The 27,640-nt window shown below is 33.9% G+C and overlaps 1 protein-coding gene across 1 annotated transcript in view; it reads right to left on the bottom strand.

Moving 5' to 3' along the window:
- The window catches only part of LOC113186642 (bile acid receptor-like), a 31,748-nt gene extending 24,765 nt beyond the window's left edge, over positions 1 to 6,983 (bottom strand). Inside the window, exons 1-3 of the mRNA XM_026394146.2 lie at positions 6,920 to 6,983; positions 4,987 to 5,349; positions 2,963 to 3,103 (exon numbers count right to left, since the gene is read on the bottom strand). Coding sequence (XP_026249931.1) covers positions 2,963 to 3,103; positions 4,987 to 5,349; positions 6,920 to 6,983 — 568 coding nt within the window. The remainder of the gene's footprint in view (positions 1 to 2,962; positions 3,104 to 4,986; positions 5,350 to 6,919) is intronic.
- Positions 6,984 to 27,640: the final 20,657 nt, after the last annotated feature.

Below are 27,640 nucleotides of genomic sequence, written 5' to 3'. Positions count from 1 at the left end.
GTCAATAAATCAAGTCTGTCTTTGACATACCACTTTTGAACACTGTAGAAAAGAATTGACCGACATCCCTCAATATTCAAGGATCCTCCTAGGTTGTTCATCCCAGCCATAAATCTTCACTAATTTATTTCCTCTCATCTTCTACCAGCCTATGCTTGAGAATTCATCATGCCTAAAGCTATGCTTCCCTGAGTTTAGTCTGAATAAGCTATATAGAGATGAGTAAATTAATAATTAACTAATTGTGGATGTAAAAGCAAAGGAAGGTAGTTTGTCAACCCTTAGCTCAACATGAGATAATACTAGGGTCTAGACCTGCTGAGCTACTAACATTGAACTGAGGTTAAAACAGACAAAAATGGATCAATAATACAGCCACCTATAAAAACCAAAATGCTTTTAACCTATTGTGTGTGTGTGTGTGTGTGTGTGTGTGTGTGTGTGTGTGATGCTGGGGATTGAACATGGGGTTTGTGCATGCAAGGCAAGCACTCCACCAACTGAGCTATATCCCAGCCTTACTTTTAATCTATTTTAATATATTCCTAGTAACTAAAAAGATAGAAGTATTTGACTTCCACTCTGTATGTAAGACCACACACTGAGTACCATATATTTGGTAATGGACGTGGCACTTTAAAATGAGAGAGCCAGACAAGGTGCACACACCTGTAATTTCATGGACTTGGGAGACTGAGGCAGGAGGATTACAAGTTTGTGGCCAGCCTCAGCAACTTAGTGAGGCTCTAAGCAACTTTTTTGAGACCCTGTCTCAAAATAAAAATAAATAAGAAAAATGGCTGGGAATATGGCTCAATAGTTAAGCACCCCTGGGTTCAATTCCTGGTACAAAAATAAATAAATAAAGAGAGAGAAAATAATTCATGAGGGACATAATACTTGAAGAATTTTCATGTGGTAAGGGAATTAAGACCAAAAGAGAAGCCAATCACCAAAAACCAAAGGTCAAATGTACTCTCTGATAAGCAGATGCTAACACGTAACAAGGGGTTTGGGAGAAAGAATATAAATTTAGTGGATTAGACAAAAGGGAATAAATGGAAGCGGGGGTAGGAATAGGAAAGACAGTGGAATGAATTGGACATAACTTTCCTATATTCATATATGAATATACCATCAGGGAAACTCATATTCAAACATCTTATATAACTATAGAATAGGATCCTAATTAGAATAAATTATACTTCATATACATATGTCAAATATACAGTACTGTCATGTATATCTAAAAAGAACAAATAAATTAAAAAAGACTCCAGAAGAAAGGAAGTAATGTTTTACAGACCTGTTTGAGTAGGATTCTATGGCCAATTATGACCAATTGTATTATCATTATTAATCCGTAAAAAACATCAATCAAAGTACTAAACATTGGATATTCTTAGGTCAATTTAAGGGTAAATGTAACATAAAAGAGCTATAATTATTATGGCAGGAATCTGGATGCATGTGAATAATATCTGAATAATGTTTATGTCCATAACTACACTCTTATCAAGTCTCTTTGACCTTTGCATAATTCATTCAAGTTTAAAGGAAAGGAGGGAAGATTTCATTTATAAATTGACACAGAAGAATACAAGTTTCCTTTTATATAGGCTTTCAGACATAGGTTACAAGGCAATTTATCAAGCCAGACATGGTAGTGCACACTTGTAATCCCAGCAACTCAGGAGGTGAGGCAGGAGGATAACAAGTTAAAGAACAACTTCAGCAATTTAGCAAGGCCCTAAAAAAGTTAGTGAGACCCTGTCTCAAAATAAAAAATAAAAAGGGCTGGTGATGTGGCTCAGTCAAAAAGTACCCCTGGGTTCAATCTTATTATCCTCATCACCCCCCGCCCCCCACACACACACACACAAAGACAATTTATCGGGAACTTCGATGGACCAAATTGTATCTCCTAAAATCTCATATGTTGAAGCTCTAATCCCCAATGTGATGGTATCTGGAGATGGAACTTTTGGAAAGTAATTATGCTTAGATAAATTGCAAGGATGGGGCCCTGATGATGGAATTAATGCCTTATGAGAAGGGACATCAGAGAGTTTATTTTCTCCTTTTCATTATGTGAGGTGCCGAAATAAGAAGGTAACTGTCTACAACTTAAGATTATTATGGAAGTTGAAGGTTGATTGAACTACATAGAATGGAGAAATGTCCAGGAAACTAATATAATAGCATAATTATAAGATAATAAAGGTTTGCATTAACGCTAGATTAGACAGGAAAAGAAAACATTAATATTACTTTATAAAAAATAACTTGAAAATCATCTGAAAATTTGAGCCAGAGAAAATGGGAAGTAATTGAGAAAATTTTGCCAAAATTTTAGTACTACTATGGGGATTAAATGACATTATTTAACTAAAGCAAAAAATACAGTAAACATAGAAGAGACGCAAAAAATTAGACACTTAACAAGACCCTGTCTCAAAAAAATAAAAAGGCTGGAGATTTAGATCAATGGCAGAGCAGTCCTGAGTTCAATCTTCAGTCCTAGGGAGATAGGTGGTGGATTATACCCTCTTCTGCCTATGCAGTTGCATTTTTTAACACCTATGTGTTAATTGTTAGGAAGCACTACATATCTAATTATCCTGTAGACTTTTGAAAATTACTAACTTAAAATTCTGCTCTTTACAGATATAGTTACAACTTTAGGTTAGGTAACATAAAAATATAAGAATTTCTAATTAAGATGAAATATGATCATTTCCAAAATTAGAGCAACGCAGTTATAGAGCAGGATTATTGGAAATAAATATTCAGATTGATAATTGGCTATCCTACTTGTACAGTTACCAGAAAAGTAGACTAAACAATATATATAAATGTTCAAAGTTATGCCTTGAAGAATGCATTAAGTTCTCAATAAGATAAGAAAATTTAAAATTCCCTCAACAAAATAAACCAAAGCAAAAAACACAATAGTACTTACATTCTGCCAACATGCCTACTGCTTTACACTTTTTCAGTCTGCACTCTTGACATTTTCTACGCATATACATGTCCATTTCACAATGACCACCATTCTTGCAACTATATACTGCATTTTTGGTGATGCTACGTCGAAAAAAACCTAACAATAAAATTTTTCAGATTTTATCATAAGTATTTTAATTGTCATTATTACTAATATATACTGTTATAGTAAATAATTAAGTTAACTAAATTATTTCTTAAATTTTTTTCTCTTGATAAAAAGTTTTTGCTTAATATGCATTTATCTGGAAAATTGATCTTTTCCTAATTGATCTATTCTATCCCAACATTGTGCCTTTAAATAGTCACACCTGAGAATTAAACTAAATAATTCTATCACATTAAGAGACTCTAGTTTTACAATAGTTATAATGTATCATCTAAAAGCCTTTTTAAAACTTTTACAGATAATCAAGTTCCCCTGAAGCATCTCTCACTGCTCTCTTGAAAGAATATGTGATCAGGTAAATAAAACCATAAGAAAAACCTTTTTTCTCATACTTTCATACCTGCCCATATCCCATCACCCCCACACCACCACCTTTGTTATTGTACTTCCCCCGAAGAGAAAGTGCTGCTAGTTTGGTTTAAGACATTAAAGAGTTCATAATTGGTGGAAGGAAGGAATGTTTTCTATTTCACTTCCTAATCCTTGCAAAAAAACAGTTCCTCTTCCCATTTCCTCCTTTATTTCTTGTTCTATGCAAGTTCCTGACCTCTTCCTCTTCTTTCCATTTCAAACAGTGAAGTTACTAAGCTTAGTCAGTGCCCTCCTTAAAGCCCTGCCATATGCTCTTGAGAATATGAGTTCCACGGCTTAGATTCAACAGAGTAAAAGTCTTAGTTTAGGTTTTCAGAACTACGCCTCATTTTTTAACCTAATTTTAATAGCAAAACCCTGCATTTCAAGAGTAGGCACACATTTGCCCCACTGTTCTATTTACAAAGCTCATTCCCTGTGGTCTTCATTTGGCTATTCTTTGAAGGGATAGGTTGAGAGTTTTCTGAGAATAAAACTTAACTTGACCTCTAACTAATATTTATACCTATGCCATATTGGCCTAATCATTTCTAGGTTCAATCCTAACCTTGATTTTTTTTTCCAGTGCTAAAATTCAAATCCAGGGCCTTGTATTTATGCTAGGCAAGTGCTCTACCTGCTGAGCTACATCCTCAATCCTGCATTTATGAATTTAAAAGTGCAAGAGTACTTCAAAACTGTTCAAAATCAAAGAATGTTTCATTCTTTGCAGATGTCAGTTTTGGTCTTCACTTTCAGACCTTCAATTTTTCTTCAAAAAAAATATTTCAAGATAAGAATGGTGGCACAGGCCTGTAATCCCAGCTTCTCAGGCGGCTGAGACTGTAGGTTCACAAGCTAGAGGCTAGCCTGGGCAATTTAGTGAGACTAAATTGTATCAAAAAATAAATTATAAAAGGGTAAAAGGGGCTAGGGATATAGCTCAGTGGTAGAACACTTGCCTAGGATGTATAAAGTCCTGAGTTTGATCCCCAGCAGCACACACACACACACACACACACACACACACACACACACACACACACACACAGAAATAGAAAAGAAAAATAGGCTTAGAATATTGAAAGTCACTTAATTCAAATCCCCTCCAAATGCATAACTTACATCAATCACATAAAAAGAAATAATGTTTAACATTCAAATCTTTTTCAAAGATCTATTCCAGCATCAGATTCTTCTAGGAATATGAAATCTTTCTGTTATATTAATATTGAATTTTATATTTAAATGTAAAAGCCCTTAGCAAAAATGAAAAGAAAACTGAACTTAAATTTTATTTTTATGTCTTTGATGCCACTGATTGATCACTTTAAACATGCCATGGCTCATTCTGATTTGATTTTTCACACTTTAAAAGGAAAAGTATTCTCATATGCCTAGGATGTCATGGCTCTTCAGTGAACACTAAGATTTCAAGTTTCTTTTAACTTTATCCTTACCTTTGCAACCTTCACAAGTAAGTGCATTGTAATGATATCCTGATGCCTTATCACCACAAACTACACAGAGTTCTTTCTGTCCCTTCATTTGCAAAGAACAAGTTGGCTTGGACCTTTTTATTCCAGGGTATCCATCTTCAACATTGTGAGCAACCACATAAGTGGTTTTATTTAATTCACAAGAATCAAGTCCACACTGTCCATCACCACTGTACTGTGGATCCAAGCCATAGGTGTCGAAATGGTTTTGTAAAGATTGGGATTGTAGAGCCGGAGGAAACTGAGCTGTAGAATACTGGGAATGAGGTGATTCTTGAAAATCAGTGTTGTACAGCTGATAATCAATTTGTTCTGGCAAAATATCTAGTTTTATTTTTTTTTAAAAAAAAAAGAGCAAATAATAAAAAGTCAAATTTTCTTAATTTATTTTCAAATTTCAAAATATTTCATGCTCAACAAAGAGTTTAACATTCCTACTATGTCCCGTTGCAATATATTGATAAATGTCACCATCCCAGAGATACACAGAGGTTGATCAGGAGCTAAAGAAAGGGTAAAGTTTCCTAATGGCTCATATACCAATTCCATCTCCCTTCTTAGTAGAAGAGTTCTCAATGGAAGAAGAGTTTCCCTATCTTCTACATTTTCCTTGTCCCACTTATACTGGTCTTAGTGCAAACAGGTCAGAAACTATATGAATTAATAAGTTATTCCACCCTCAAAAAAAAAAGAAAGAAAAGCTAACATACATTTTTAGCTTATATGGTTAAGAAATGTTTTTGTTTGAACTTCTCATCTAATATATCAATACTCTCCTTTGTCACTTATAGCCTAACTTAAATTACTATTTTCTTTTTTGTTCTGGTGTTTATCTGGGGAAAAATTTACCTACCTTGCAGGATTATATAAGAATGAAATTTTAAAAAAGAATGAAATAAAATATGATAGTTAAAAGCATATATAAACTATAAATTGACATCTATTGTATATTATTATTATTATCAGAAGTTCCCAAACACCAACTTACTTCCTGCTTTTGTTAGAATTATTGATTTAAATCCAAAATATTGGCTCCAACAGAACCCCAGGATACTTAGTTGTTCCATGTCTGTAACTGATAATAGTTGTACTTTTCCTGGTGCTTAATCACCTGGTGATAAGACTTATTCTTACCCAAAAATTTTACTACAAAGATTCGTAAACAGTACAATTTCTATTGTTTCGTATAAGTCATTTACAATCTTAGAGCATCCAATACCTCTCTAAAGGTTGAATGAATACTAAATAGCCTGATATAAGAAGAAAGGTTATAAGTAAAACAATGTAGGCTTAAAGAAGAAGAAGAAAGAAGGAGGAGGAAGAGAAGAAGGGGAAGACCCTTCTTGGATGACAGACAAAACAAACAAAAAAACTGTCTTTTTCACCCCAGTAGAACACTACCTAATGTTCCATTTTCATGGAAAACAGTTTAAATTACTTTTTGAAAATGACAAGATGAAATTTTTATTATTGCCTTGGTCTTTTGGTAAAAAATAAAATAAAAAAATCTATTGTCTCTGCATTGTTTTCTTTCTTTCCCTTTTACAAGAATCTTACATTAGGACTAAAATTTCAAGTATGCTAAATAATAATAAATAATAATAAAATTTCAAGTATATTACTGTGAATTCCATTTACTAAACTGCATAAAAACTAGTTTCAACTAACTCCTAAAAATAACTCCAATTTTTTAATTGAGTGTAATTTTAAACTGTTACATCTTTTCCTCTTTACCTTTGATTCTGGACTAACAATATATTACTGGTTTTTAAAATTATTTTTTCCTGTAGAAAATTATTTATTCATTTGTTACTTTTTTAAAAAAATCTTTAATTAACCATAATTCCTATAAAAATATTTATTGCCTTTTTTACTTTAGTTCTTTGTTACATACCATAGTACTGCATAGGTTCAGCAAGACAGTACCCATCAAATGTAGTAACATAAGTGTTTGCCATTCTCTGGTACAATTCCCACTGCTTCATTCACTTCAGGCAATGCTGAACTTTTCAGAATCAAACCTGAAGAAAAAAAATTTCACAGACTATTTGAACAGGTGATTATTAAATCAGTATGATCTGACAGTATAGTGTACTTTAAAAAAATAGTTTAGCAGAATTTATGCATAATTTATACTTTAATTGACAAAATGATGATTTTCATATCTCTAAGCATCAAATTGTTTAATTTTGCCAATTTCTTATTGCTCAGCTGTTTACAAATAACTTAATAAATTTTGGTAGGTAATCATCATTATCAGCTATAATGTTATTTGTAAAAGCGTAGCAAGTTTACTGGGCCAGGGTCATAGCTCAGTGGTAGAGTGCTTGCTTAGCACTTGTGAGCCACTGAGTTAAATCCTCAACACCACATAAAAATAAATAAATAAAATAAAGGTATTGTGTTCGTCTACAACAAAAATGTATTTTTAAATACCAAATTTATTGTTATTTATAAATGTATTAAGCTTACTAATTATTATTATATTAAGCTTATTTGTATATTTGTTAAAAAAAAAAAAAAAGCTTTCGGGCTGGGGATATGGCTCAAGCGGTAGCGCGCTCCCTTGGCATGCGTGCGGCCCGGTTTCAATCCTCAGCACCACATACAAAAAACAAAAGATGTTGTGTCTGCCAAAAACTAAAAAATAAATATTAAAGATTCTCTCTCTCTCTCTCTCTCTCTCTCTCTCTCTCTCTCTCTTAAAAAAATAAATAAATCTTCTCTGTTTAAAAAAAAAAGCTTTCAAGGTAGGCCTCATAGATTGCTTTCCCCACTCACTTATGGATTATTAATTCTGCCTGGGGCTGGGGTTATAACTCAGTGGTAGAGCACTTGCCTAGCATGTGGAAGGCCTTGGATTTGATACCCAGTATCTCCCTGATCCTTAGCTTTCTCATGTGTAAAAGTAGTAAAACCCTATGACAAAATTGTTAGGAGAGTTTAATTAGTGTATTAAAATCCAACACAATTCTTGGCAATGATTGATTTCCAAATTATTATTCTAAATAGAGATGAATTAGGAAGAAAATTTCAACTTTTTTATAATTGTAGAAGAAATTAAAGAATAGGAAAGCAATAGCTTTTTTAGCACTTTTTTATCATCTAAGTTCTTTGTAAATATTTTCATAGCACTGTGGTATGCTAAATATTAAAACATTAATTTTGGTTCTGCTTAACTAACAACAGTTCATTACCAAAAAAAAAAGTGTTTTAATTGTAAAACCTAAAAATTGTAAGTTATCATGAGGAAAAATTTTTAAAAATATAAGACTATCCTTATGGGAAAACTATTTTTGTTATTTTTCAGGAAGGAACTCAAAAAGATTACATCTTTGAATATAATTAAACAGGAAATCCCAGTTTAAGAAATTGGAAACTATTGTAAGAAAATAAAGATCACTATAGAGGCCACTGTTTATAGCTTTATGCTGACCATTAGAAGACAAAGATTATTTTCCATCTTTAAAATGAAACAAAAACGCTGGGCATAGTGGTGCATGCCTGTAATCCCAGTGGCTCTGGAGGCTGAGGCAGGGGAATCATGAGTTCAAAGGCAGCCTCGGCATTTTAGTGAGGTCCTATGCAATTTAGTAAGACCCTGTCTCAAATTTTAAAAAGAGCAGAGGGGATGTGCTGAGTTGGGAATGTGACTCAGTAGATTCAATCCCTGGCACGAAGAAGAAGAAGGAGAAGAAGGGCTTTAAATAATGCTAAAAGGTGTACACACATGAAAAACTTCTGAGATAGCTTCTGAGATGATTGGATAACGTTTTATTTTGATTTGTTACTAATGTGATAGATTCATGACTAAGATTTATACATCCATGAAGGTGATTAAATAGTAATATCTCTGAAATTTGTTTCCTTTATCATTTAATAGGATCCAGGTTCCTTTAAAAGTATTTGAATTTTCCAGTCCTCTGCTGGCATAACAGTCATGTACAGTATATACTGGATGGAACAGTGGGAACAAGAGCAGTGCCCCAAACAGCAGTGCACTTTCAACATGAAGTTTCCCTTGAAAAGTAAGGACTAATGTCAATCTGATCAGTTAATACATACTTCTCTTTTTCCTCTACTAAAACAAGTCAATTCTGAATGCTATTGGTTTAATTTTAACTTGTTTCGTTCTTCCCAAGCTTTTCTTCTGAGTTTCTTAGAAAATTACAAATGAACATGAAAATTTGAAATTGTTATTCTCTCTTCTTTTAAATTTGCTGAATTTACCACTAAACTTCACATATATAGTGTTAAATATCTGAAGGAGACTGAAAATTAAAATAGCATTCAGTACTGTTTAGAATCAGACTCTGCTGACTGAGAGTTTATTTGAAAATAATATAGAACAAACCAGAAGTAGTACATTAAACAAAACTGGCAATATATGGTAATACATACTAGCAATCACATAAAGATCTTATGGTAATGCCACTGTCAAGGTAAATATTGTAAATAACAATATTCTAAAACCAAGTCCTTCTAATAATGGTAAATAAGTGTGTTAAAGTGTTATTTTCACAGATCTGTTTTTATAAGCTTATGGACTAGTTTTACTCCAGGTTATATATGGGACATATACAAAAGTAAGCCTCTGGTAAAAAGATTCCTTTTAAAATATGAAATTTCTATCTTTTTTACAAGCTCACATTAATATTTGCACTATTATTAATGTAAGATTTTTGCTAAATTTTCTTCAGACTTTTAAATGTTTAACAGAAATACTATAATACATGTGCATAATAAAATAAACCTTTCAAAATATTCATGAAATTAGTCTAAAAACATTTCAGCAAACTATTAATAATACAGAGCAGTATATAATCAAAAATTTCCTATTAAAAAGAAAAGCTTCAATGGCTCTGAAATGGTTCTGTTTTATTATCTTTCCTAGTAAATATTTATTTAAAATAAAATAACTTCATTAGAAGAGGATTTTTTATCAAGAGGTTCAACTTGACATAGACAAAGTCTATGCTTTTTCTGTGACAAATATAACTTTAATAAAATCTGTGTTTTTCACAGGTTGTAATGGTTATTTACTGAATAAATGCTTAATTCTATAAATAAATTTGCATTTCCTCCTCCTTAATCAAAATCGTTCTCAATTAACTTTCAGATAGCTAGAGTTTTGAAAGGAAAAACATCGATTCCTGGAAACTAGATCTACATGTTAGAGAATTTCTCATTTTTTACATTTTACATTACATTTGCAATACAAGTCACTTGAATAATGAATAAATGAATCACATGGATTGATACAATTGAAAACTAGATTGCTTCAAAAGAAAAACAGTTAAGTTTTCATAGTAGCATCTACTAAAAGTGATACATAATTATAAAAACATTTTTCACGGAAGTGTTATTCTTTGATATATAATTATAAAAAGGTTTTTTTATGGTAAGGCTTCTTTGAGCTAAAATTCTCTAGTCAGAGCTTATTGGAGCCAAGGAAAATGAAAAGAATATATCTGAACAACACAAATTAAGGTCCACTGGTTCCTTTATAAGAGTTAATACTTTAGAATATAGAGGACTTTTGACACCATATAGTCTTCATATACTTTTTTTTACAAGCAGCTTTAACGAGATCTTATTATAAAATTACTCTTTTAAAGTATATACTTCAAGAACATTCATAGTATGCAACTATTACCACCACCTAATTCCAGAATACTTTAATCACCCCCAGAAGAAATCCCATATCCATTAGCAGTCACTCCTCTCTCCCTCTTCTCCCTAGTACCTGATAATCACCATTCTATTTTCTCCATGGATTTGCCTATTATAGACTTTTCACATAAATTGATTCATACAATTTCATATACAGCTCTAAATTTAAAAAGTTTTTAATTAATATTATGTCAAGTAATTTTCATGACTTAAGAAAGACAGCAAAAAGAGAAAATAGACTAATAGAAAAATAAAAGGCTATGAAATTAGTATTTTATATCTATTTCCCAAGTAGGATAATTTTTATAACTTAATACATTTTCAAGAGCTATAATTCCCTAAATATACATTTATCACAACATTTCTCAAGTTGTTTTGTTTTGGCTTTGGTTTTTTGTTTGTTTGTTTGTTTTGTTTTGTTTGGCAGTTCTGAAGATTAAACTCAGGGCCTTGGGCATGTTAAGAGAACTATACCACTGAACTATATTTCCAGCCCCGTTTCATGTGTTTTGAACTTATATACAAACTAATGTTCCAAAAAAAAAAGGATAATGTATTGATAAGCTATTTTTAAAAGAACTTAACTTTAAATTTTATTTTTTTTTTTTAATTTTTAACATGGTGCTAAGGATTGAACCCAAGCCCTCACCTGTGCCAGGCAAGCACTTTACCACTAAGCTACAACTCCAGCCCCTCAATAAGCTCTTGATTTAAAAACAAGTTATCTTTAGCAAATATTACAATAAAGATTGTGGAATAACTTAGGTTATTGTATCAAATGTCAACTAAAGTCCAACTATAGTCCAAAGTTGGCTTGACATTCTTTAGGAGGAAACCAAATTATATATATTCTACTTTTCTTAATTAAGTATATATTCTACTTTTCTTAATTAAATGTCTTTTTTAGGGAAAATGCTTTTCATGTAGTAAAAACAATCAGCTTACTCAAACTTGCAAAAATTAATTTGCAATAGTGGAAATAAAAGGTTTCAAAAATACCATTATTAACATCTTACAGTTTAATAATAGTAAACTGCCAAAATAATAGCATTCATATTTAACTTAGCATAAAATTATAAAATTTTCTCATTTTAAAGAAGACAAAATACTCACATTTAGGTGATATTATTAAAGACAGTCCTTTTCCTCACACAATGAATACAGAAAGATTTAGCAAGTACTTCACTCTTCAGTAGGAGCAAACTGGGCCTTTTCCGTATTTATCAAGGGTGGAGAGGGGGACATTGCATACACTTAGGCTCCAGACACTCTGCAGAGCAGTTCTTCAGCACTATCTCAAAGACAAACTTCCCACACAGTCCTCTCTTGGGTCAAAACAAGGGCAATTACAGGCTGACATAAATTTTAAAAAACAACCAGATTGTCAGGGATAGAGGCCTTTGGGACCTTAAGGTCATATTCTCCCAGAGGTCCTTATTATTGACTTAATAAATATTTTGTTTTCTTTATTGAGTTTGACATTCTTCCACTTTGTTTACAAAACATTGGTCTCCCCAAGCTAACAAGAATATGGTAAGTGAAGAACAGCCTCATTAATTATCTCTCCATTACTACAGGTGTTGTGACAATCCAACTTTGAAATTTAATTTTGAATTGCCTACAGATAAAAAAGTTGTTTAACCAATTAGAAGTATGAATAACAATTCATAAACTGATATAATGTTAGATGTGTACAAATTATGTAATCCACATGTCTTTTTTAGGTGTGGAGCTAACAGAAAATTGCAACACAAATATATGTGTATTACTAGTTGTTCAATATCTCAGAGCTAATTATAGTAGAGTTGAAACTATGAAAATCCAAACACTTTAACAGAATATGTAAATAACTTCATTATAGTTTTTTAAGATGTCACTTATGTAAATAAATTCTGTTGGATACCAGTAGGCTCATAGTCTCATTTCTTTAAGGCATTCCTAAGGAGGCACCGTTATAAAAGAGTTCTGCCACTAAACTTTAATTTTCCTAGTCACATCTCTTCTGACCTGGTGACTCACCTGTTTTTGTCTAATTCTAAACTTTAGTCCCAGCCCAGTTTCTGACTTTGTAACAACTATATTCATGCTGATTCTTTTTTTTTTTAATATTTTATTTTTTTAATTTTAGGTGGACACAATATCTTTATTTTCTTTTATGTGGTGCTGAGGATCGAACCCAGTGCCTCACGCATGTCAGGCTCAGGCGAGTGCACTACCACCTGAGCCACATCCCGAGCCCTCATGCTGATTCTTCAAGAGCCCTCATCTACTACAGGGAAGAGTTTATGATAAAATCATGATAAAATTTTCCATGAAGTCATGTGTACATTTTAATAATGGGCCCTGTATCTAAAAATTTTTAAATCTATGAACCAAAGAATAATGATCACAGCATTATAATTCATTTGTATTGATTCTAAAATATTATTTTTTTTAAAGAGAGAGAGAATTTTTTTAATATTTATTTTTTAGTTTTCAGCGGACACAACTTCTTTGTATGTGGTGCGGAGGATCGAACCCGGGCCGCACGCATGCCAGGAAAGCGCGCTACCACTTGAGCCACATCCCCAGCCCTCTAAAATATTATTGAAATAGACTCAGAATTATATCTTAAAAGAATTAACACTCTACCAGCAACCTTACATTGAAAAACAACAAAACATATAGTACTGGAAATTTTTTAAAGCAACGCTTAATTTCTAAAGTATTTGGCAGGAACATTTATTTATTTATTTATTTATTTATTTATTTATTTTTACTGGCAATAAAACCCAGGGGCACTTTACCACTGAACAACATTTCCAGTCCTTTCTGATTTTTACTTTGAGACAGGATCTTGCTAAGTTGCTTAGGCTGGCCTCAAACTTGTGATCCTCCTGCCTCATCCTCCCAACTATCTGGGATTACAGGAATGTGCCACCGCCCCTGACTCCAGAAACATTTATTTCTAAAGGGAATACATTTTTGGAAAAAAAAATTAGCCCTTTAATTATTAGCATATAAATATCAGCACTAATTTTTAAATTACTTTTACTGTTTGGATAAATCCCAGTTTGAACCTCTACCTAGAAGCAGAATTGTCAGTTTCTGTATTCAAGTGATGTACCTTCAAATACTCAATAAACTATTTATTAATTCATATCATCTTGATGACTCATACGCTCATTCCCACACTAACACTGCCTAAAATTAGTTTGAAATCATTATCACATAGGGCTGGGGATGTGGCTCAAGCGGTAGCGCGCTCGCCTGGCATGCGTGCGGCCCGGGTTCGATCCTCAGCACCACATACAAACAAAGATGTTGTGTCCGCCGAGAACTAAATAAATAAATAAATATTAAAAAAAAAATCATTATCACATAAATAATTTGAGTGAATGAAGCCTGTACAATAAACTTCTTTAGAAACCCAAAGTATTGTTATGACCATTATCTTTAAGCTAGAAATATACACACCTGAAACTACTGTTACAAATAATGCAATTCCTTAAGACCCAGGTTATATCTGAGATATTCCAATTCAATGATAATCAGCTTCCTTTAGTTTTACAAAGGATAATTCATTCAGAATTATGCAGTTTCTAATTTCAAAAGTAATTATGCTGGTATTCAGGGGAAAAAAAAACAGTGAAAATAGAACATATTTTAAAATTCCACACAGGCTCCAACCACCTGAGCATGCGGGTTTTGTTTTGTTGTTGGTTTTTTATTTTTCCAGTATGGGGATTGCCCCCAGGAATGCTCTTCCACTAAGATATAGCACCAGCCATTCCCGCCCAGTTTTTTGTTTGTTTTTTTTTGTTGTTGTTGTTGTTGTTTGTTTTTTTGAGACAAGGTCTCACCAAGTTACACAATCTGGTTTTGAACTCGTGATCCTTCTGCCTCAGCTTCTCAAGTCATTAGAATTACAGGCATGCCACCACACTGGCCATGATCATTCTATTTATACTCATACAGTTCACTGATGTACAATAATATGCATAAAAGAGAAATCTTTTGAAGTTTATTTTTATTCTATTACTCAATACACAGCTATCCTCAATAGCTACATACTACTTAAGATAAATATTAACACTATTGGGCTGGAGTTGTAGCTCAATGGTAGAGTGTTTGCCTAGCATGTGTGAGGCACTGAGTTAGATTCTCAGCACTGCATATAATTAAATAAAATAAAAGTCCTTCCACAACTAAAAAAAAAAATTTTAAAATATGTATTAACTCTGTTGCCTTCCAGCAAGATTCTAAAAAGTTACAAATGTAATCCACTTGTTTTATTTATTTACTTTTAATATTATTTGACTAATGAATATGTAGAAATATCTCACTGTAGTTTTGATTTGCTTTTCTCTCATGATTGAACATCTTTCATTTACTTATTTGCCATTTTCTCTTTTCCCTGTTTTTTAATTGGATTGTTCATATTTTTACTATTGACTTTTGAGATTTGTTTATATATTCTTTATAGTCTTTTACCACAATTTTTCCCAGTCCATCCTTTTTACAGGTTTTTTGAGGAAGTTTTTTGGTTTGTTTTTGTTCTTTGTAATCAGGACTGAGAATAGGGGTCTTTTACCTTTGAGATAGGATCTTGCTAAATTTCTAGGGGGAGGTCTTGCTAAACTGCTGAGCCTGGCCTTGAACTTTCGATCATCCTGCCTCCGCCTTCTGAGTCACAGGATTACAGACATGCACCATTGCACAGCTTCACAGGGCCTTTTGCAGAGCAAAAGTTTTTAATTTTTTTAATTTTTATTTTTTATTTATATATGACAGCAGAATGCATTACAATTCTTATTACACACAGACAGCACAATTTTTCATATCTCTGGTTGTATACATAGTATATTCACACCAATTTGTGTCTTCATACCTGTACTTTTGATAATAATGACCATCACATTCCACCATCATTAATAATGCCATGCCCCCACCCTTCCCCTCCAATCCCTCTGCCCTATCTAGAGTTCATCTATTCCTCCCATGCTCCGACTCCCTATCCCATTTTGATGAACTTTAATTTATGAAATTATTCTCTTGTGGAACCTACTTTGAATGTTAGAAAAAATCTAAGAACTCTTTGCCTAGTCCTAAGTCCTAAAGACTTTTCCTACATTTTAAAGCTTTTCTTCTTTTTACTTTTTTGTAGTTGTAGATGGATAAAATACCTTTATTTTATGTCTTTTACTTTTATGTGGTGATGTGGATTGAACCCAATACTTCACACATGCTAGGCAAGTGCTCTACCACTGAGCCAAGACTCTCTCATCTGAAAGGATAAAAAAGAAATTGAAATGTAAAGGATAAGGTTTGTCCTGAAAAGTTTTTAAGTTGCATTCGGAACCTGAAATTCATGTGGCAGTAAAACAATTCCCAAAACTGCCCATTAGATGTGTGTCGAAATCTCCCCTGACCACCTAGTTGCTCAACGAGAACAACCCGAAACCGTGCAGTCCAGCACGTATACACCTCAAGGCTTAAACCAATCAGTTTGAATGTATACCCCTTCTTAGTATTGACCAATCACCCCCACCCGACCTGATCCCGCCAGTGAATGTGCTAATCATGTTTTAGAGTTGTTATTTGATTTTCCCTCGGTATGTGATGATTTGCTAAGGGATGCTATGATGTATGTAAAGTCCCTGCCCTTTCCAAAGAATGTATATAAGCTCTGCTTAAGTTGTTCTCGGGGCTCTTTGTTCTCTGCTCCTCTGAAGTGAGCTCTGAGCCCCAGCATGCTGGACCCCCAATAAACCCTTTGCTGTTGCATGAGACAGTCTCTTGGTGGTCTTTTCCTCCGATGTTCGCCCGACCTTTTCACATCCACATTCTTTAAGCTCTCTTTTGGCCTTTCCTAGCTATTCCTACAAAGTTCTCACTGCAACCACCATCTTCTCCCTGCAGCAGGCTTCAAAGGTATTGTTTTTAATTTCAGCTACTTCATGTTCATTGTTAGTGCACAGAAATGTGTTTCCATTTTTTTTTTTCTGTGTTCGCTTGAATCTTGCAGACTTCCATTTTTAATGGAAAATCAATTCAATTTTGGACATGTGGAGGTTTAAATATTCATGAAGCATCTAGAATGTCAATGAAAGTATTAGATATTTGAATCTGGAATTTAGAAAAGATTTTTATTTTTTGTTTTGTTTACAGTACTTTGGATTGAACCCAGGGCCTTACACATGCTAGGCAAATGCTCTACCTCTGAACTATCCCCAACCCTTTTTTTTTTCCAAGACAGAATCTTGGGGGGGGGGAGTGGGGGGTGGAGGGGGGCTGGAGATATAGGTCAATTGTTAGAGTGCTTGTCTTACATAAACAAAGCCCTGGGTTTGAGCCCTAGCAACAACAACAACAACAAAAAAGACTCTTGCCAAGGTGCCCGGGCTGGCCTCAAACTTCCAATCCTCCTGCCTCAGCCTCCCAAGTATGTATAATTACCAATGTTTACCATGGGCCCAGCCTTGTTGTAATTTTTTTATCATGAAGCAATAGGCTATTTTAAGGTGTTGGGAATGACCTCTACTGAATACAGGGAGAGACTAATGATACAGAGAGGCATGGATACAAAAAAAAAAAAAAAAAAGACTCCAAACAGCTCATGTCTGTGGGTTTCATCTTGCTTGTGATCTTCCATTCCCAACCACCTGCCTATAAGTTTGAACTTGCTTAGCCAGCCTCCACAATTGTATAAACCAATTCCTTGTTATAAAAGCCTTAAAATCCAGGTTCTGCTTCCATGTAAGGTTGGAAGGAGATGACATTGTCAACTGGCATAACTGTTGTGAGTTCATACCACTGATTAGAAGTGAGTAGGGAAAACATGTACAACAGAAAAGTAAACAACAAACTTCTACAATACACTGTATCAGGGCAAAAATCTAGGGGACCCCCTTCCAAAGAATTAAATTTTTAGAATATTTGTAATAAGATGGAAATGTCCACTTGGTTTTGCTGTCATATAAAGGCCAGGCTAGGGCTGGGGATGTGGCTCAAGTGGTAGTGCGCTCGCCTGGCATGCGTGTGGCCCGGGTTCGATCCTCAGCACCACATACAAACAAAGATGTTGTGTCCGCCAAAAACTAAAAAAAATAAATAAATATTAAAATTCTCTCTCTCTCTCTCTCTCTCTCTCTCTCTTTAAAAAACAAACAAAAAAAATATATAAAGGCCAGGCTAGAGCCAAGTGTGGTGGCATGTGCCTGTAATACAAGTGACTAGGGAGGCTAAGACAGAAGGGTTGCAAATTTGAGGCTAGTCTGGGTAACTTAGTGAGAAACTGTCTCAAAGTGAAAAATAAAAAGGACTGGGGATGTATCACAGTGGTAAAGTGCCCTTGGGTTCAATCTTCAGTACTAAAAAAATAAACAAAGAAATAAATAAAAAAGCCAGGCTAGGTTGGGACTGTAACTCAGTAGAGTAGTACTTGTCTACCATGAGCTAGGGCCTAGCTTCAATCCTCAGATCTGAGGAAAAAACAAAAACAAAAACAGGCTCCATCCCATACATCTATGACTATTTTTATCAATGGTTCTAAGACCACACAATGGAAAAAGAAGAAGTCTCCTTAACAAATGATGCAAGAACAACTAAAATCCACATGCAAAAGAACAAAGTTGGACCCCACCTCACACTATATTTAAAAAAAAAACTCAGAATGGGTTAATTACCTAAATATAAGAACTAAAACCATAAAACTCTTAGAAGAAAACATAAGGTAAACCTTCATGATCTTGGATTAGGGGGCAGTTTCTTAGATATGACACTAAAAGCATGAGTAACAAAGAAAAAATAGATAAATTGAACCTCATCAAAATTTAAAACTTTTGTGCATGAAAGAATATCACCAGGGGCTGGGGATGTGGCACAAGCGGTGGCGCGCTCGCCTGGCATTCGTGTGGCCTGGGTTTGATCCTCAGCACCACATACAGACGAAGATGTTGTGTCCGCCGAGAACTGAGAAAAAATAAATAAATATTTAAAAAAAAAAAAAAGAATATCACCAATAAAGTAAAAAGATGATCTGATAATATTTGCAAATAATATATTTCTAAAGGTCTATTATCCATAAAATGTAAAGATCTCTTAAGACTCAACAACAAAAAGACAATCTGAGCTTAGGGATATAGCATAGTAGTAGAGTACTTGCCTAGCATGTGCAAAGCCAGGAAAAGAACTTGAATCCACATTTCTCCAAAGACAATGGTAAGCAAAACAAAACAAAACACACATACATGAAAATATTATACTAGGGAAATTGGCTACTAGGAAAACCACTATAATGTCTATAATTTTAAAAATAGAAAATAAGAAAAGTTAGTGAGCATATAGAGAAACTGGACGCCTCATACTTTGCTGGTGAAAATGTAAAATGGTGAAAAATATTTTGATGAAAAAGACTCTGGTTCCTATTCAAAAAGTTAAACATAGTTATCCTGTGACCAAACATTTCCACTTCCAAGTACATAACCAAAATAACTGAAAACAGATACTAGCACAAATAAAGGTTCACAGCATCACTATTCATTATTGCTATAACATAAATGCCCATCAACAAATGAATGGATAAACAAATTGTTGGTATATACATATAATTGAACATTATTTGGTCATAAAAACAAATGAGGTACTGATGTATATCACAATGAGCACAATCCTTAAAAACATGTTGGGCTGGGATTGTGGCTCAGCGGTAGAGCACTCGCCTAGCTCGGGCGGGACCCGGGTTCAATCCTCAGCACCACATAAAAAAATAAACAAATAAAGGCATCTACAAAATGTGTCCATCTATAAAAACGATTCTCTCTCTCTCTCTCTCTCTCTCTCTCTCTCTCAAAAATGTTAAGTGAAAGAAACTAGACACAAAAGGTCACAGGCCGCAGTCTGGCTGGGCAAACGAATGGGGGCAGGGTGACAAGCTACTTGTGAAGCAGGAGCGGGAGCCGCTTTATTGTAGGAGAGTAGGGGTATATATACATAACTGAATACACAGCTTGTTCTTAATTAACATACACTAGATACAGCAGTCAACCAATAAGGAATCCTCTTCATCTTAATGATTACACACAGTTTAACTTAATTGACATAATCTAGACACAGCAGTCAGTCATTAAGGAATCTCCATTATCTTAATGTCTCGATGGCATTACTCAGAAACTATTCCTCCTAGCATACTGCCAGGCGCCATCTTAACTTGTCTGTGGCCCTCACTAGTCACATATTGTATAATTCCATTTATATGAAATATCCAGAATAAGTAAATCCACCTTGGTGGTTTCCAGGTGGTTGAGAGAAATAGCTTAATGGGTATGGTCTGGTCCCTCCCATAGGAGTGATAAAAATGTTTTTGTTTTTGTAAGTTTCATATTTGGGGAATTTTGGATTTTTTTTTTAGTTGCAGATGGACACAATACCTTTATTTATTTATCTTTTTGTGGTGTTGAGGATTGAACCCAGTGCCTCACAAATGCTAGGCCGAGCCACAACCCCAGCCCTTGATAAAAATGTTTTGAAACTAGACAGAGGTGGTAATTGTACGACATTTTGAATGTGCTAAATGCCGTTGAATTGTTCACTATAAAAATAATTAATTTTGGACTGGGGTTGTGGCTCAGCGGTAGAGTGCTCACCTAGCATGTTCGAGGCCCTGGGTTCGGTCCACAGCACCACATAAAAATAAATAAATAAAGATATTGTGTCCAACTAAAATATTTTTTTAAAAATCATTAATTTTCTCAGCAGCTCTGGAGACTGGAGGCAGGAGGATTGCAGGTTCAAAGCTAGTCTCAGCAAAATAGTGAGGCTCTAAGCAACTTAGTGAAAACCTGTCTCACAAAGGGGTGGAGATGTGCCTCAGTGGTTAAGTGTCCCTGAGTTTTTAGGGCTCAGATGTGGCTCAGTGGTACAGTGCTTGCCTAACATGCATAAAGCCCTGGGTTCAATCCCTAGTACTACAAACAAACAAAACCCTCTGTTTACACCAGGCATGATGATGCATAGTAACTCTGGAGGCTGAGACAAAAGGATCTCAAGTTCAAGGCCAGCCTCAGCAATTTAACAAGTCCCTGTCTCAAAATAAAAATTTTAAAAATGGCTAAAGATGTAGTTCAGTGGTAAAAAGCATCAAATCTCCGATACCAAAAAAAATAAAAATTAAAAATAAATTAATAATATATATTTTAAATATTTTTTTGTCTAAGAGAGAGAGAGAGAGAATTTTTTTACTGTTTATTTTTTAGTTTTCGGCAGACACAACATCTTTGTTTGTATGTGGTGCTAAGGATTGAACCCAGGCTGCACGCATGCCAGGCGAGCGCGCTACCACTTGAGCCATATTCCCAGCCCAAATAATATATTTTTAAATCATTAATTTTATATTATATGAATCTCACTTGAATTTTTTAAAAAATAATTCAGGCTTTATAGATGGAGTTCATAGTAAGGACCAAAAACAATGTTTCTTTAAAGTACTGATTTTCATAAATTTTATGTTCAGAATTTCATTCCAAATGAATTCCATTTGGGGTTTTGAGGTTATTTCACTGAATTTGAAAAACAAACTAGATGTGACTTTCAACCCTAAACAAAAAAGTAAGAATTACAGTTAAAAGATAGGTGACTTAGTTGTTGTTTTTTTTCCTCAAGTGTTTTAAAACACATTTGAGGTTTCTGATAGCAAAAGGAAATCTTATTAAATACAGCTGGATCATTTCTACATAATTGGCTTTTCATTCTTAATCTGGTTTTGAACTGTTTACTCCAGTTTAGTAATTAACCATATCAGCCTCATTAATGAAACAGAAACTGCCACTTCTATTCATTTATAAAAGGCTTGTCACACAAAATTTAAACAAAGAATGAGATCTGGACAAAGCAATAGCCCCTTAAAAGCTACTTCCACTAATTACAGGAATATTCTAGCTATTTTGTTGCTATTTTCCATGTATTGTGAAAGATTCTTGAAGACCTACAGCATTTCTCGTAGCATAATTGGTTAATCTAAATTGTTTTATGCTAGGGTAATTTCTTGGGGGTTGGGGGTTTGGGGGATCAAACCAAGGGCCTTGCACAAACTGGGCAAATGAGCTACACCTGAGCTATATCCCTAGCCCAAAGGTAATTATTTTAATAGTACTTTTTATCCATTCACTTGAAAAGCTGAGTTTGGGCTACTTATTTATATCTATAAATAAAAACCAGATTCCTATTTAATCAAACCACTCTTAGAGATGTTAATTTCTATTCTAACTAGTTTTTTCCCCAACATGAAAAAGATGTATTTCTTAGCTTAACATGTATTTCTTGTGAAATAGCACAAGCAAACTTAGCAGTTTATGTACCTAAACACAAAATTATATTTAAATATTCAATGTTAAAAGTTTGCTTATAAGGATTTAATGAGAATGCCACAAAGTTTTAAGTGACTTATAGGAAATCCAAAGTCACTGTGATTACAGGTTCATGCCACCAAGCCCTAATATTTTTTTTTCATAACACCAGTCAAAATCTTCTGGGAAAAATATTACTTTTTCTGAAGTGAGAAGATGTATGAGCACCTATTAAGGGTCCTCACTCCTAAAAGAAACAAAAACAAAACCCTTGTTTAAATAGCCAAGTGGCGTTGGAGTTGTGGCTTAGTGGTAGAGAGTTTGCCTAGCATCTGTGAGGCCCTGGGTTCAATCCTCAGCACCACATAAAGATAAATAAATAAATGTATTGTGTCCATCTACAATTAAAAAATATTTTAAATAAATAAATAGCCAAATGAATTATCTTTGTATACGTGAAAGAATTGAATAGTATCAAAGAATCTGGGATTTCACAATGTATGTATGATTCTAATACTCTTTACCTGAAAATCTCACCATTGTTTTCAAAATGTCAGCTGTTTTTGTGTAAATGTGCTTTAGAATGCAAAATTAAATACTCTAAGATGTCTTCCATTATACCCCCCCTTTTAAAAATCAATCATATTTTGGCATAATAGTATAGAAATGCACATGATTTGTCCAGTGTCTCTGTCTCTCTCTCTCAGCAGTGTCAGTCTGCTTTGTGTAACAGGGCACTGACAGACCAGCTCAGGCTCTAACTATAAAGGGGAAAAATTATTCACATTTTTCACATTTTTAACGTAGTGTTTGACAGAGTTTGAATGGGTATTTTTAAAGTTATCTATGGAAGAGGATGTTTGCTTTTTCTTGTTTTTTAACTTACTCAAGTAATTCTTTGTTAGTAGTTCTTCTGGCTCCTGCCAGAATGAACTTGTATCATTCTGACAAGATGCAGAAGTAGTGCTAATAGTTAGTAAAAGCATTAAAGCATTAACCTTTAGCAACCTCATTTTTCATTTGGCACAAGTATATAAGTATTTTATCAAGCTAAAGTTAAACACTAAAAATTAGAGTGAAAACTTGATCCATTTCCTTTAGCCTAAAAAGAATAAGTGATAAAAAGCAAAGACATTAGAAGAGACAGTGTTTTAGTGTTGATTAGCATAATTCTATTCACTTACAACTGGTGAAACTAAAATTTCAGATACGAAATTGCTTTAGAAACATTCATGACAATCATCATTTGAACTTCATCATTTCAAGATTATAGAACTGATATTAGCAGTAGTTGATTTCTTATACATTGCATAAGAACTCTAGATTCAAGAATTTTCAGATGAGAATAGATTAGATAGCAGTCTCCCCCAAGTGATAAATTTAATTCAGTTCAATTTACAGTCATTCACAGCATACCCCAATAGTAGATTCTCAACAGACATTAATGACTAGCTGAAACCTCTTGGCTCATGACTATAACCCAGAAACTTCACTGGCCACTGAAAGAATGCAAAGATAAATACAACTTAATTCCTTTCTAGGTGGAAAGTAAGAAATGTATACATGTAATTTTACCAAGGATAGAATGTAATAAATACTATGCAATGTGATGAATACTATTGGGACATGGTAAAGGAAGAAATAAAAATTAGCACAGCTCACAATAAACATTTGTAATTGATATCATCATTCTTTCTGGCTACCTATTATCTGAGACTTTTGACCATGTGTGTAGAATTCTCTCACCTTATGATTCTGAGTAAAGCAGAGCTCGACTTCTGCTATGGAAACTAAAAATATGGTTTATCAATTCTCCCTTGTAGCTAAAACACAGGCCTATGACTTAAGTTCAACTGCTCAGACATCACTCCCTAACCCTGCCCAGTAGCAAAGACTTCACAGAACCCTGTCTATAGTAATAACTGCAATTGCAGGTAGAATTCCTGGGTAACTATTGTACATCTATTTGAACATTGTGGAGTAAGCTGGATCATCTAGTGATGACGATGGTGGCTGTAATGTCCTGAGGATGGTGGCTGTAATGTCCTGAGGATGGTGGCTGTAACATCCTCAGTAGACCAGGTCGGCAACACAATTTTGACTGTTGTTTCTGGTTTTACAACTGTAAACCTGATTCTTCAGTCTACCTAGTCATTCTGTAAGCAATCCAAAAATCCTTAAAATAAATGACTCTCTACTCAAACGAACCAGAATTGATGATGACCAGAAAACTAATTTGGAGACACAGCAATTAATGAATGGTGGCCATATTTTTTTCTGTTCTATTTCCACCCATTTACCCTGCCCAGTATATTAAGCAGGACACTTGGTAGTTACAGCAGTTATCTCCAATTCAACTAACCTTATGAATCAAACTGAAGAGCTTTTTAATTCAGGCTAATGGATTTGATCAGAAGACCCAGAGGATACCATCCATTTACTCCATAATGTTTATTAAGTACTTACACTATTTTTCAGGCACTACAATTGACCTGCAATCAATAGTAGTAAAAGCAAACATTGTCTCTACTCTCATGAATGCTATTATCTTGTAAGAAAAGTGGTAATCTTGTAATCACCCAGGTTAACATATAATTACAAATGAAATAAGTATCCTGAAAAAATATAATTTATGACAATATGTAATAAAGGAACCCAACCAAAACTGAGGAGTTTTAGAAGGCTTCCTTAATAAGGGATCCTTAAGATAAAGTCTAAAGAATGAGAGGAATTTGAGTTGAGCCTTGAAGGATCTCAGGCAGAGATGAAAGAATATAAGTGTCGGATTAGTGATCAGATCAGAGTGGATGTCTCATTTCCTGAAATTGTGTCAGTGGGAAACCAAGAAAGAGCACCTTCCTCTTTAAAGAGTTCAGAGGAACTATTTTCAAGGAAAAGTCAAGCCTGAAACATGGAAGGGAGATGGAAAATATAATTTGAAGAATTCAGACGACCAAAGAATTTAATTTTAACCAAAGAAATGTTGATTATTTTTAAACTGGGGATTGAACCCAGGTATGCTCTACCACTTAGCTACATTCCCATACCTTTTTATTTTTTATTTTGAGACGGGGTCTCAAACTTGCAACCCTCCTGCTTCAGCTTCTTGAGTTGCTGCGATTACAGGTGTGCTTCACCATGTCTAGCAGAAAGGATGATCTTGAGGGGACAATGGATGTTTGTCTCCAAAATGGAATACTAGTACCCCTAAACACACATGGAAATTTTCTTATATCACCAAAGACGTTTTTGTGAAATCAAATTCTAAGTCTTCAAGAAAATTTTTCTACAATTGATCTGTCTGAAAATGAGCTTATATTCATACTAGTTTTCTCTCATTTTACAGAAGAAATATATGCCACACCCAACCCAAATTTCAACATGGTACTTTGCCCTGGTTTATACCTACAAAGCATCAAACAAAAGCATAAATGAAAATACTAGTTTGGAAGAAATCACTCTTAACAATGAATCAAAAGCACATTAATCCAGAGGGCTTCTTATCTTTTTTAAGAAAGGCTTGGCATTAGAGATTAAATATTTGTTCCACTTTTGAATGGTATGAATTAAGAACAGGTAAAACAAGTATAAATTGGGATTATTTTACATATAAATGGAATATTTTGTGGCCCTTCTAAATTTGTTCAAATTCACTGATGAAAGTCTAAATATACATGGTATGCTTTATTTAATCAGGTATTAAAGCCAAATTTATGAAACCACATAATTAAATATTTACCCCAGTCAATTCTCATATTATAAAATGTTTACTATTTCATACTCCCAAGGGCAGTGACATGGCATCAATGTAAGATTAGAATTTAGTTCGAATCTACTGAGACATGCAAATATCCATCAGGGAAAAAGCCATAGAAAGCTACAAAAAGGAGTAGCTAGGGGCAGAAGTCCACATGTCTTGCCAACTCCAGGAGGCCAAGTAACAATAGGGTCTAGTTAAATCAATAAAGCCAAAAGTAATAAAGGCAGTCCAGGCCGCTGAATGTATCAGAGATGTTCAAACCTAAAATGAATTCATTACTTGAGAGTGATAGAATATCTGAGATGATTTAATCATCCAAGATACATTGGGGGAAAAAAAGCATTTTTTTTATGGTACCAGGGATTGAACTCAGGGGCACTCATCCACTGAGCCACATCCCCAGCCCTATTTTGTATTTTATTTAGAGACAGGTCTCACTGAGTTGCTTAACTCCTTGTTTTTGCTGAGACTGGTTTTGAACTCACAATCTTTCTGCTTCGGCCTCCCAAGCTGCTGGGATTACAGGCATGTGCCACCCCAGCTGCTGGCCAAAAAAAAAGCATTTCTTAACAACTGAAACACAGGAAGATAAGATCTTCAGGATATAATCAAACAGAGAGATTAGACTGAAGTCTCAAGGGAACACTAATATAAATAATCTAAGCAAATGGCCTCAATCATGTTATCCATAACTTAAATGTATGTTGTATTTCTTTTTTCTAGATAATTCAGAATAGTTGTTAAACAATTCAGCCGAAATTCCACCATGCTTCAACTGATGGCATTATATATCATTCATTGAACCAATTTAACATAGCTTTAAAAAATTAAATATGTTCCTATATGTCAATGGTCATTTAAATTTCAAATAATATGCTAAATAATAATATTGCTGAAGGAAATAGGAGATAGTTTTTAAAAATTATGTAAAATAATTACTTAAATATTCTAAAAGTAAAAGCTAACTGAACATTTTTTAAAAAGGGCTGAGGATGTATCTCAATGGTAGAGTACTTGCCTAGTGTATACAAGGCCCTGGGTTGTGTTCCCCAGAATCATAGAACAACAAACAAACAAACTCCAGTGAAATCTTTTGGCAGAAAATTAAGGATTTTGACACAGGAGGTTGAGGCAAGAAGATTCCAGGTTCAAGGCCAGCCCCTGGGCAACTTAATGAGACTTTGTCTGAAACTAGAAAATAAAAAGGGCTGGGAACGTAGCTTTGTGGTAAATCATCCCTGGGTTCTATTCCCAGTAACCCCCCCCCCCCATACACACAAAATTTAATTTGAAGAATTTCTGTTAATTTGAATTTGAATGGAAGATATTTACTGTAAAAAGGAAACAACAAAAATATTGATAGAATGGCAAAATAACAGATTTTTATTATATACTTTAATATACAGCTTGTAAAGAATGTCTGAATGGATAATACTAGGTAAGTGCTCTACCATTGAGATACATTACCATCCCCAAGAAAGTTTTCAGTGTTGCTATTTCTTTGTTTTGGGGAGGCAGGGCTTCATTATATTGCCAAGGCTAGTCTGGAACTGTGAGTTTAAGTGATACATCTCAGTATTAGAAAGTTTTAAAACTCAACCATTACCCTTTACTAGCATTTAATTCATATATTTTTTAATTTTTAAAACATTTGTTCTAATTAGTTATACATAAAACATACATTTTTGAAGAGTAAATGAACTAATGCTTTCAAATGCTTATCTCATGCCTAAAACATACAAAGCAGCCAATGAATGTCTGCTATTGTTGTGACTATTATTGTTTAGATATTTTATGCTTTGGGGTAAATACATTCAGTTTAAGTTTTGTTGCTGCTTTTATTCTATTTAACAAAGAT

Source organism: Urocitellus parryii, chromosome 11 (assembly GCF_045843805.1).
Source record: "Urocitellus parryii isolate mUroPar1 chromosome 11, mUroPar1.hap1, whole genome shotgun sequence".
Lineage (NCBI taxonomy): Eukaryota > Metazoa > Chordata > Mammalia > Rodentia > Sciuridae > Urocitellus > Urocitellus parryii.
This window is presented reverse-complemented; position numbering and strand designations above follow the sequence as displayed.